General features: G+C 27.1%; 1 protein-coding gene across 4 annotated transcripts in view; it reads right to left on the reverse strand.

Moving 5' to 3' along the window:
• The window catches only part of LOC100208928 (calmodulin-regulated spectrin-associated protein 1-B), an 82378-nt gene that overhangs the window by 18041 nt on the left and 50827 nt on the right, over positions 1-13510 (reverse strand). For 2 of the 4 annotated variants that reach the window (XM_065796169.1, XM_065796168.1), the window contains exons 11-12: positions 6629-6710; positions 715-827 (exon numbers count right to left, since the gene is read on the reverse strand). In XM_065796169.1, coding sequence (XP_065652241.1) covers positions 715-827; positions 6629-6710 — 195 coding nt within the window. Of the gene's footprint in view, positions 1-714; positions 828-1018; positions 5320-6628; positions 6711-13510 lie in introns of those variants that run through there. The other 2 variants (XM_065796167.1, XM_065796166.1) reach the window with 2 other exon arrangements.

Here is a 13510-nt window from a genome sequence, read left to right on the forward strand (position 1 = left end):
ATATATATATATATATATATATATATATTTATATATTTATATGTGTGTTTATATATGTATTTTTATGTGTGTGTGTAATATATATATATATATATTTAACATGCATCAGTATATCAAAAAGCTCAAAACAACTTATTATCAAATTTAGTGAAAAAATATTTTTTTGAAACTTTAAACAATATCCGTTTTAACTAATCGAAAAGAAAACATGTTTACATTAACACCTTTTGTTCCAAAAGTATAATCTGTTTATGTTATTTATATAAACTTTGAATGAATAGCAGACATGCTTTATAACTCTTATAGTGCACTAATAAATTATAAGAAATACTTTTTTTCTTATTAGAAGTATTGTTAGCATAAGAGATATAGTTATATCAAAAGTGTGGTTATTATTTGAGATATTCTTTTATTCTACAAGACTATTGCTAATATTCTTGATTTGATTGTAACCTTATATCAAATACTGTTGAAACATACAAGTTAAATTTGTAGCCTTTTTAGATTACTACATTATTATTTATACAGAATTATAGCTTTACATAGATTAATGTTAGCATAGATTATAAACTTGTAATTAAATGAATTGTTATTGGACTTGATTAACTCTATTACTATGTAAAAAACTTTAAATAAATTAACTTGCTTTCTTTTTTGACTTTTTAAAATGATATGTTGTAAATTGAAACATACTTGGAAAAAAAAAAAAATAACCTTGTTCCATTCGCTCAGCTTACGTTTTTTTTCCTCATCAAATTGACGTCTTTTTTCCTCAAGCTGCATACGCAAAGCAGCTAAACGTGAACTTAATGGTTCAGTGTCATTTTCTAAACAACATACATACAAACATTAATTTCAAGAAAGCCAAGTAAAAAAAAATGTAATTTTTACAGAAAAAAAATTTAAGAAAATTAAAAATTATTTAAAGCATGACAAAATTTTTGTTGAATGATTAATATTTTTTTTTTTAAGCCTGGGTAATGCATTATTAATTAACTGTTTGGACTGTGACACTTACTACTTTTGATTTCAGGATACGCTACCAAAGGGGTTTTCCTGCGCAAAAATTGAGTGTGTTTTGGTTTTTTGTCCTCTTGATTGTCATTGTTTAAAGAAAATCGATTATTTACTTTTTTTTTATCTTGTTGTTTTGAACTTTTATCTCTTTCAGAGACATTAGGTAAACAGCCATCTGATTTAATGATTTTTTCGATTTCTTTTTCTCTATGTGCAATCTGCGAAGACAAGACACTTAATTGATCATCTCGATTTTTTAATTCAAGATTGTTAGCAAAGTAAGAAACATTTATGTCTTGTTCTAACTGCATTGGACTGATCAAATATGTATTAGTTTGGTTGACACCACATTTTTGCCTACCTTTTTCTTCTCTCATCTTTACAATTTGATCATTATTTTTATTTAGAGTAGACTGAACATTACTTTCCGTTAAACTTTGTATACAATTATTTACTGATGATTCATCATTCGTCTCTTCACATTCATTTTGTGATTCATTAGAGTCAATAAAAATAAATGAATTTTCTTTTTTGATTATTTTACAAGCATTTTCACTATTTTTTGGATGAACTACAGTAAATGTAGCTGAGCTGTCAAAAGAAGTTTGGCTATCAATTTTTGGCATATCTAAATTATAAACAGGACCAGAAATATCTGTTGGAAAAGAAAAAGACCTGGTGTAAAAAGGTCTAAATAGACAGGAAGAATTTTCTTTTGCAAATTTTTGTAGATTGTTCTCTGACATATACACTTGATGAATATCTTTATCTTGATCTGGCGAAATTGAGTAAGTTCTTCCACTAACATCAGATGAAACTGAAAATGTGCTTCCCCCAGAGCTACTATGAGATTTCTCAGAAATCTCTTGTTCATTATCTCCAATCCATTCATCACTAGAGCAACTATGGGATGAAAGTACACTAGATGAATAAGGAGAGCTCTGTTTACTGAGTTCTTTTTCCATTAAAATGTTACTCTGAAACAGTTGCAGGCTATTAAGTTTTGTTAAAGATGTTGACATAATTCTATTTAAATTACTTAGATTTGAAATAGTTGGTTGACTGAAATGATGTAAGCCTTCCGAGATACTGGATGACCTAAAAACCATTTCAGAATGAATTTTCATATGTTCATCACACAATAAATTAGGATCACTTGAAGATCTATTCATACCCTCAAATGATTCCCCATCAACTATAAGATCTTTGACAGAGCTTTGATCTGTTATAAGTGCTTTTGTTAAGTAAGAGGATTTCGGGTAAATACCACTTAATGTGTAAGTGTTTGGCCTAACAACATTTACAGCAACAGAATCCAATTTTATATTTTTATCTCTGAACTTAATTGAAGATTTTTTATCATTATAATTACAAGTATCAATATCATAATTTGAAATCACACAATGTTTGTGACTGTCACTATCACCATTATTATTTTTAGAAACTTTTCTATCTGATTTCACATCAAGCTTAAAACTATCTTTTGCTAAGTTACTTGCCAAGAATTCATTTTTCATATTAAAATCATAAACATCACAATTAGTGTTTTGCTTATTTAAATGATGATCTTGATGGAGGTCCTGATTTGGAAAACAAAGATTTTGCTGTTTTTCTTTCCACTCCATATTTATATTTCTTTTACTATTTAGGTAAGAACTTTTAAAATCTGAAAAAACATTTTTTCTTGCTTTGAAATGTTTGCATGTATCATGTTTTTCATTGTTTGCTAATTCTCTATATCTTGAAGGGTGGGTAATGGAGGTTTGAACAGGATTGAAAATTGGTTCTTTTGGTAATTCTCTAATATTTTCATCATCTTTAGTTAGTTTATGTGTATCTTGCTTCTGATTGTCAACAGCAATATATTGTAATTCATCTAAAGCTTTGTTTATTAAAGAAACACTAGAGCTTTTAAGATCATAGCTACTGCTCACTAAATTCAAACCTTGTTCTTTAAAATCTTTATTATTTTCTGTGTGCGTGTATATGCCTCGCTTCTTAATGTTAATTGAATTTAATTGTGTATCACTGATTACAGAACTATTCTTTGAAGTAACATGATCAAAAGTTTCCTGATCAATTTTAAAGCTACTGTTAAGTGAATTGAATTGTTTATGAGTCAAAACTTCTTTTGATTCTTTTAAATCTTTGTTATTTTTAAATAGAATATATGTATCTCGATTATTATTATTATTATTATTAGTAGTAGCATTGCACTGTACATCCTTGACTTCTTTTCTATTCCTTAAAGTAACAAGATCAGAGGTTTTCTGATCAACATTTAAGTTAATGCTAACTTGATTAAAACTATTATCAACTGATTCTTTTTGTATTTCTTTAAAACCTTCATTTTCATTTAATATAATGTAAGTAGCTCGGTTTTTAATATTAGCTGAATTGGGCTGTATATTACTGACAATTCTGCTCCTTAAAGGAACAAAATCAGAGGTTTTCTGATTATTATGCAAGCTAGTGCTAACTGTATTAAAGTTTTTATCAAGTAACTTTTTGTGTGTTTCTTTTAAGTCTTCAATATCTTTTGATAGAATGTATGCACCTCGCTTCTTGTTAGCTAAATTACACTGAATATCATTGACTTCATCTCTGTTTTTTAAAGGAGTGTTAAATGGTTCAAAAGCATCTGCATTTGATTCTTTTGCTGGTATATTCAAAGATTGCTTTAAAAATTGAGAACTATCTTGTTTAATATGCTCCGTAACAACTTTGCGTGTCAATATTTGATCAACAGTCAAATCTAACTTTTTAAATGATTCTAAAATTTCAGACACCTTGTTGTTAATCAACACTTCCAATTGCAATGATTTCTCATAACTAGATTCATTTTTTCTTTCATCCAAGCTTTTATTCTTTCTGTCAAAATCTTTAAAGACATCATCAGCAACTAGACACAAATCATCAAGAGCATCAATAATTGGTATTCTATGGAGCTGCGCATCATTGACTGTTTTGATTTCAGAATCTTTAAGAACAAATGTGGCAGGTCTATTGCGTTTTTTAACATACGATGGTCGCAGTGGTACTGGAGATTGTGGCACAAAAGAGTAAGTATCTAAATAGTCTTGCAGAGGACTTGTTAAGGAATTGGTTAAATTTAACTTTGAGTCAACTAAATTTGTTTCTGGAATTATGGTTAAATTTTCATTAATTTTGTTTTTAATTTGAAGACTTTCTAAACATTTCTCTTTATTTAACTCACTGCTTTTGTCTGCTGCATCAGAAAGTTTTGATAAAGCATCAACTATAGAAATTCCAGTACAGAGAGCAGAATCTAAAATGTCTGCAACATCGCCGAGCGTGAACATAGCCCCGATATTTATCGGTAAAAAGTCCAGACAATTTTACTTGAAATTTAAAGTACACACACAAAACAAGCAAAAAAAAAATAAAAATCAGGAATTTTTTTTAAATAAAAAATCTTTTTAGTAATTATGTTTTGTTAAAAACAAATTTATAATCCTGATATATTGTGAAATCCGCATATTGACTCGGTAACTATTGGCAACAATTGTCTTATGGACGCCGATACGGAATTTACAATATAACGAATTACTTGTTTTGAAATAGAAATGATCTTTAACTAACCTAAAACATGCGATCTTGAAAGAAACAAATCAAGCATCCCTTTTTTAATAGTGTTAACAGGTAACTTTTTAAGCTTGCATTTTTAATTACGTTGTTTTTCTTTCCAATGATCTTTAATCCTTTTTATTACATCTGTTTACAAATTGCATTCATAAATATTTGTAAATAAAGTTTTAAAATAAAAAGTTTTATCTAAAGCTCTATTTGCCTGCAAGAAAATTTCTTGAACCGAGCTATTTGCATGCAAATTTCTTGCCACACACAAAAAAAAAACTCAAGCTGGTTTAACGCATCTCCCACTGCAACGCATCGTCGATTTCTCTTCCAGACTTCTAAGTAAATAAAATTTGAATACTAGGACGGCAATTATATTTTCTCTCTCTCTCTTTTTTTTTTAAAAAAAGACAAAATTAGAAGGACGCAATACTTTAAATGTCTTCAGATTTAGTGTCTAGTGCGGCTCCGTCGACAAAGTTTTAATTTTATTTCGAGGTTTATTTTAATTGTAGCGGTTTTCTAATAGCGTCTTAAGCGATTTAGCAAATCACACTCAGTATGTTTAATTTTCTAAAAGATATTCGTACGTGAGAATTTTTTCAGTTTGTCTACAAGCTCTAATTTCAAATTTAAGCTGTTTTTTTATAAATTTTTTTTTCAAAGAAAAAATCTATATCAGTATTATTTGCAACGGAAAAATTTAATCAATTATTAAACAATCTTCTATTGTTTAGCATAAATGGCATGAAGTTTTCAAAACATAAAAAAAGAAAGAAAAAATCGTCAAATAACTTGTACAAACAATAATTGATTTACAAGTGACGTCACCAGTCTAACTCCCCTTTGTTCTTTTTAAAAAACAATTTCGAGTCGAAATTTGTTTATAAAACAATTTTAAAAACAAACGCACGATCGAACCAGAAAAAACGTTTTTTTTTAAACCAAAATTAAAAATTTTCAGAATTATTTCTTCATTTTAATTTTAATAATACTTCTTTATATATAAAACTAGATATTTTTTTAAATACAAAAATTTGATATTTCTTAATTTAAAAAAACACGAAATTTTAATTAATATTTCTTTATATATGAATCGATGTATACAAAAACGTTTTAAGTCATAAAAACTACTTTTAAGTCAGACAACTTTAACTACGTATAACATATATATATCACAAATTTTGATATATATTTTAACAAATCTAATATTTAAAGATGTCAAAAAGCACCCAGATTTTTTTTTGAATTTATTAAAGAAATAATTTTGGATTTAATAAGTTTTTTCTCGTTCCCCGAAAAAGTAGTTTTTATGGACTTGGAACGTTTTTGTATACATCGGATTCATATAAAAACTCCATATTTTCAGATTTTAGGAAACGCATTTATTTGTGATTTTATAAGTATTTTATAACGCTTTTTCAGCGAAACCGAAGAAATTTAAGTTTATCATACATACATACATACATACATACATACATACATACATACATACATACATACATACATATATATATATATATATATATATATACATATATATATATATATATATATATATATATATATATATATATATATATATATATATATATATATATGTATATATATATATATATATGTATATATATATATATATATATATGTATATATATATATATATATATATGTATATATATAGTATATATATATAATATATAATATAATATTATATATATATATATATATATATATATATATATATATATATATATATATATATATATATATATATATATATATATATGTATATATATGTATATATATATAATATATATATATATATATATAATATATATATATATAATATATAGTATAATATATATATATATAAATATATATATATATATAAAAGCCTGCAATCAATTGTATTACGCTTTACGGAAATGAAGTTAAATTTAACGGAAGTAATACAATGAAAAGCACGTAACCTCCTGTTGAAACTTTAAATTAGTAGATAAGATATAAGAATTACCATCGTTAAGGGGTTCCACACAATTAACGAGATCGATCCACCTCTTAGTGGAAAACTTCGCTCTTTTTTTGGATCTCTGCAGCTACAAAAAATTGCAAAAAAAAAGCTGTAATAACATAAAAACTAATAAACTTCAATTTAAAATATATAATTTAAATACCAACTAAAATAAAATAAAAAATCTGTTGACAGATTAAATTTAGTACTGATATAATTTTTTAAACATAATATAGAGAAGAAAAAATGATTAGCGTCTTTTTACTCTAATACTTATATTTGGCTGTTATAAAAAATGCTTATATCGCATCACTAAAAATTTATTCTGACGAAAGTGTTACAAATTCTAAAAAAAAACTAAAAAAGTAATGCCTCGTTTAGATAATTTCTTTTTAGAACATTGATAACGATAAAATATAAATAAGACTTTAAAAAAAAACTATAACAGCCAATAAGAAAAAATAAATAAACAATAATAATAATAAAACCGAAATTAAAATAAAGAAAAAAAAAACAAACAACAACAACAACAAAAAATCAAAAAATCAAAAAAACAAAGAGAAAAACGAAACAGTCAATCAGAAAAAAATGTATACATATTTTAAAGTTTGAGATCCTTAATTACTTAACTAATTAGAAATTATTTTAGAAGATAAGCAAAATTATAATCTTTGTTTATTTTTAATGTCATTATAATTATTGGTTTTTAATAACCGAAATGTTGAGAAGTAGCATTGTCTAAAAAAGTAGACATGTGTCTTAAGCATTGATATATAAATGTGACATGTGTCTTAAACATTGACATGTGTCTTAAAGATTGTGACATTGACTTAAACATTGTGACATTGTGTCTTAAACATTAAGACATGTGTTTTAAACATTGATATATAAAAAACTCGAACGGATTAAATGATTTTTTCGAATAGTTCAAATAATATTTTGAAAGAATATCAAATCCTCGTTATCGACTTTTATCACATTTTATTTAAAGTTATAAAATAAATTATTACTATAACTTGGTGAAGAATGAAAAGCAACGATACAGGAATAGCGAGGAATGACGAGGTATTGTTATTCTAATGAGTTATGCAAAATTTATCCATAAATTATGCAAAATTTATTTATAAGAGTTTATCGATAAGATGTTTTATATAAATATATTAACAGCTTTCTACATTTATTTCTACAAAATTTCTACATTTAAGACAAAACAGTTAAATAATTGAAGAATATAATATATAATATATTTTTTCTATTGTAAAGAATATAAAATAACCGAATGTTTTTATGTCACACGTGTTTCACGCAATGTAGGTGAGGAAACGTCACGAGTTTGGCAACTAGTAATCAATTTTCGTGTAAATGCTGACTTTAAAATACTCTCGGTGTAGTTAAGGTGATTTTAAAAAATTATCGAGTCCGATACTATGTTGGCCTATTCATACAAAGGCATAGTCTAATCAATGTTCTGGTCTCTGAATTTATAAAGAAAATAAATTAAAATATTAAAAATTTTCAGAAAATACTTCGAACTGAGAAATAATTATTTTAATACAAAATTTATTTTAAGTTAATTTAAAATAATTTAAGTTAATAAAAAATCGGTTTAATACAACAAATGGGCAAACTTCGTATTGGCGGTAATAAAAAGAAAAACTTTTAAAAATCACGATTGCCTGTCCAGATTAGAATGAGGTTTAAATAAATGCGATATTTAGGTGAAATAAACATCATTTCACCTAAATAAAGCATTAAGTTTTTATTTTTAATTATAAGCTCTTTCTTGATGGGAATCCACAAATTTGGTGAAACGCATAAAATGTGGTGGAAGTGTTGTATTTCAACATACGTTTTTAGTTAATATGCACCATAATAGATCAGAACTAGAATCTAAATTAAATTAAGGCAAAAATTTTAAAAATAGATTCTAGTTAATGGTATCGAGTGAAATTAATTTAAAGACTCAAAAATGGTCTTCTTCAAATCTTGCAGTAGTAGTGAAAAAATTTTTTTAAGAAGAACGAATAGTTTCTCTAAACCAGAGCTGTGAAGTCGCAATATTTTTAGCTGAGTCGGAGTCGCTAAACAAAATCGCGACTCCGACTCCAATAGAAAAAACTTGTTGGTATTGCACGTGCATGTACAAAATATTCAATTAACCTTATATTCCTATTAAACCCTCAAAGAACTTTTCATAAATTTGACAAAAAAAAAAAAAATTTAATTATCGCGTAATATTTTTTAAAGAATTCAAATAATTTTTCAAAAATTTTGCTTTGGAGTCGAAGTTGGAGTCTGAAAATTCTAAATATACTCTGAAAATTTCAACGATTTGAGTCGGGGTCGGTACTTTTTTTTAAAAAAACTCCACACCACAGCTCTAAACAGAAGTAACGCAAAAAATCATTTAGTCTAAAGCTCTTATTTGAACATAGTACGCTAATAAAATTATGCGAATTCAAAATTTAAGCATTCAAAAAACTTAAGAATCACCTTTACTATACACCGAACTTTTTTTTTTTATGAACGCTTTCATTTTGTCTTATCTTTTCCACATAACTAAGATTTGATGACATCTTGCTTAATGATTGACTTTTCAATGATTGTCTATTCTGATTTTTACTTCGCGCTGATGATTTATTTACAAAAAGCCAGTGTTTAATGCATTTACATTACCAATTTCATCACTTTTAACTGCATGCAGGGGGATGAAGGGGGGGGGGGGGGGTAGGCGAAAAAAAACGTACGTACTTAATGGACGACCCTTAACTTTAAATGCGTTACGTCACAAGCTATTCAAACGAATCAAACGAATTTTATATAAAACGTAATAAAGTAAAGTAATCGAGTTACGCGGATTTATTTTCTCGAAGATTTAACGACTTATATCTAACGATATAAGTCGTTAAATCTTCTTTTATAGAGTGAATATACTTGTCAATTAAAAATTTGTTTGATTGCATTACATTTTTATTACGTCGCTGATTTTGTTTCACTACTTTTTACTAACTTTACTGAAAAAGAAATTTTGAAACTATATGTAAGTTGGAAAAAAATTATTTTACTGAATTTAATTAAATTTTTACTGAATTTAATTTTACTGAAAGTAGGGTTTTGTAAATTTACCGACTTTTCCATTTACCGGTAAATTTTTTTAATATAATAAAACTAACACAATATAATTTAAATAATGCATTTTTATTAAAAGAGGATAGTGGGGAGAAATGAGACGCGGGAGAAATGGAAAAGCCCAAAAATTTCCGTTATGTGAGTTCACAAATCACTGTAAACTAGTGCAAACAATGAGATTTCTTCCTCTAAGCAGATACCGCTTTGTTTTCCTGTGTATGTTAAAAACCGCATTGTAAATAGAACCTTAAAAAGCGTTTTTTGAGGGGTCAAGATGGACAAATAAATTTATTGATGTCTCACTTCTCCCTTATCACCTTTGTGTAATTATATTGTGAAAACGTCAAAAATTTTGATAGATCACGTGGTGTACGATTTTAAACTATTATTTATGAACTGTAAGAGATTATACTATAAAACTTTGAATTTATCGATAAATATTAGCCTAGTTGAGAATAGTACAAAAAATATTTTCGCGTTTGGGGCAAGGGGCAAAAAGTTTAGGGCTTTTTTGTTCCCAGGCTCCAATCATCGCAATTTTTTGCAAAACATCCTTATTTGACATAAGCATAAACATATAGATGGTTAGAGTTTGCTTCATGTCTGGAAATTAGCTACCTCAAAAACTAAAAAATGCTGGATCCGCCCCTGAACTTAAGGAGAACAATGCTATCTTTTGGAAGATGCTTACAAAAAGAATTTGTGTGAAGATAGACTAGGTAAAAACCTGAGAGCTCAAGGTAAGTTTTAGCATTTAATTATTGCTTCTGTGATTTTTCCTATAATATTATATGATGAATTATTTAAATGAGGGTTGCTAAAAGCGTTGAATATTTTAATACAACAAAAGCAATTTATACGACTCAAAAAGAACACATTTTTAATGTACTGTTACTTGTTAAATTTTATAAAACTATTGCATTGTCGAATAAAGAGACGGGAGAGTGTTTGCATAAAATGTAAATTTAGGAACTAGAACATATTTGCATTCAGTAAGAAACCAGGAGCAAAAGTTGCTGTTTCAAAACACTTTGAATTGCACAGTAAAGCTGATAAATTGTTGCCAAGGTTGCAAAAATGTGTACTAAGCATGTTTCAAGCACGGCAAAAATTTGTTTGAAAAAAAGGCTTTTGCCTTGTTTCTGGTCATCAAGTTAAAATAAATTAATAAAAAAAACTAATAATTTTTTTTTTAAATAAACAATTAAATGTATAATAAAAAAAACAATCCTTGATTTTTAAATAGGAGAATTTCAATCTGTTATAGTATGTTCATGCAACATTTTTTTTTAAATATTTATTTTGTTCTATTATATTAAACATTGATTTTACGTATTAGTTGCTCATTCTATTCATATTTTTAGAAATGGATTCTCATCTACCTCTAGACATAGAAGTGAAATAAATTTTTTTCCGGTCAAAGAATGGAATATTAATTATTAGCTGAAGAAACAAAGATTTTGAAGAACTTATAATGAGTGGACCGATTATAAAACATTTATCTTTTTGCGAGAATAAAAAATAATTTAAATAAGTCATGTTTATGTATGTTGAGAATACCGGGATCCCGGTATTTGGAACAATTTAGAGGTACCGAAATGCCAGTATTGAAAAAGTCGAATACCCTTATTTAGGTATTTGAAATAATTTTACTAATATAATGTGATATAATTTTACTAATGTTTTTTACGGTTTTTTATTACAATAAAGCATTTGCATTATTATTTCTTAATGCAAAAAAATAGCAATTTAGTGTTCTATGAAAAGTTCAATTGATCGAAACAAAATTTATTGTACAAAATAATATGGTATAGGTTACTTTTACGTGCTGTAATAGTTAAACTTAAATATTATAATATAAAATTCCAAACGGAAAGTAAAATATTTTCTTTTTAATCAGAGTATGAAATACATTTTATAATCGTGTCTCGAACTTTTGGAAAATTTATATTTTACACTGATAAGTGAGAATTGATATATTCTGAAAAGAACTGAAAACTTTTTCGGCAACTGGCTTAATCTGCACTAGAACTCAAGATCAAGGATAGGAGATAATTCGCTCAAAAATTAAAGTTTTCTGAGGTCTTAAGTCAACAACCAACTGCAGAAAAAGTAGAATCTTAAAATTTTATGTTTTTGTCTTTTTCTTATGACTAATACATAACAAAAATTTTACTGAATATTTCACCCTTTATATAAGTAAATTTAGTTTTTTTTTAATTCCCAAACCATTTTTTAATTAAATTATTTATTCATTCGTATTATTTTAGAAAAAACAATATTACCGGTATTAATACCGGAATTGATTTTTTTGTATATATCGGTGTTGGATTTTTGGTCCGGTGTTCCCAACCATATGTAAGGTAAGTATGGGTATTAAGGCCCACCAAACAGACTTTTGGTCATTTAGGCTTTAAAAATTAAGTTTAAAAAAATACTTTCGATTGCTGCTTAAGATTAATCATTCCTTGATGTAAAAATCTTATCTGCATATTGAGGAAATAATTATAACAAAAGGTATTCATGTTTTTGTAACATACCTTATTTGGGCCTTATTACCCCCTTATGGGGATAATAAGGCCCATGTAAAAAATACAAAAAATAAATAAAGAAAAACCAGAAAAAAGTTTGGAAACATTCTTTTAATGCATAGTTTATCTCACATTTATAAAATAATAAGTAATCTTGCATATTTATATACTTTAAAAGAATCAATTTTTTATACAACAGTGAATAACAACAGAAAATTAAAAAATTCAATAAAGAAATGTTACAAAGAAAAACATTATTCTTCGCAGAATGGACATACTAATTCTTCCTCATCTTCAGAATCATACCCCATGCACGCCTCGTGGTACCATACTTTACATTTACAACATTGTCGCATACTTTCTACAGACTTTTGCTGGCATAACAAACAAAACCAATCATTCACATCCACACTTACAGACTTACTTTTCTTTGCACTTGGTTTTCCTTTGCCTTTATTCTTTTTATTAACAGCTTTAGAAGTGGAAGATTGAGAATAATATTTTTTCAGGTCTTTAGAAACATTTGCTTTTCCTTTGCCCTTATTCTTATTATTAACAGCTTTAGAAGTAGAAGATTGAAAATCTTCTTTCGTTAGGGCTTTAGCAACATAGTTAAAACTTTTTTTGCGACCGACCATAGCCATATTTTTCTTTTTAGCAGGACTCGGCATTAAATCATTGAAACTTGCATTAAGATTACTTTCAGGTTGATCGACTGAAACTGTTGAGGGACTGGGTTGGGTGACTGAAGCTGGTGAAGGACCAGATTCAGTAAGGCACGTGTTAAAAGATGCACTATCAATTTCTGTCAAAGTACTTGGCAAAAAAGCAGTATCTGGAATGGCATTTGGGTTAAAAGGATAAATCCCAGTAGCCCTGAAACCACTTGTAATATTCCCAATTGACATGCACTTGTTCCATGCTGGTGTAAAAAGTTTGCTAAATAGAGATTTGGTTATTCTTCTATCTGGATGTGTCCTCAAATATTTCATGACTTCTTCATCCCAATAGGACTCAAAAGCTTTAAAGACAGATTTGTCCATGGGCTGCAGTTCATGGGTAGTATTGCTTGGTAAGCAAAAGATGTGAATCTTAAAGCTTTCCACCTTTTCAACTATTCTAATATTAATATGGGAAGCAGCACCATCAATAATTAACAGAGTCTCTCCACTTGTTTTATATTTATTGAAGTGGTCAAGCCATATAAGAAAGGATTCGATGGTCA

This window comes from Hydra vulgaris, chromosome 04 (genome assembly GCF_038396675.1).
Source record: "Hydra vulgaris chromosome 04, alternate assembly HydraT2T_AEP".
In the NCBI taxonomy this organism is placed as follows: domain Eukaryota; kingdom Metazoa; phylum Cnidaria; class Hydrozoa; order Anthoathecata; family Hydridae; genus Hydra; species Hydra vulgaris.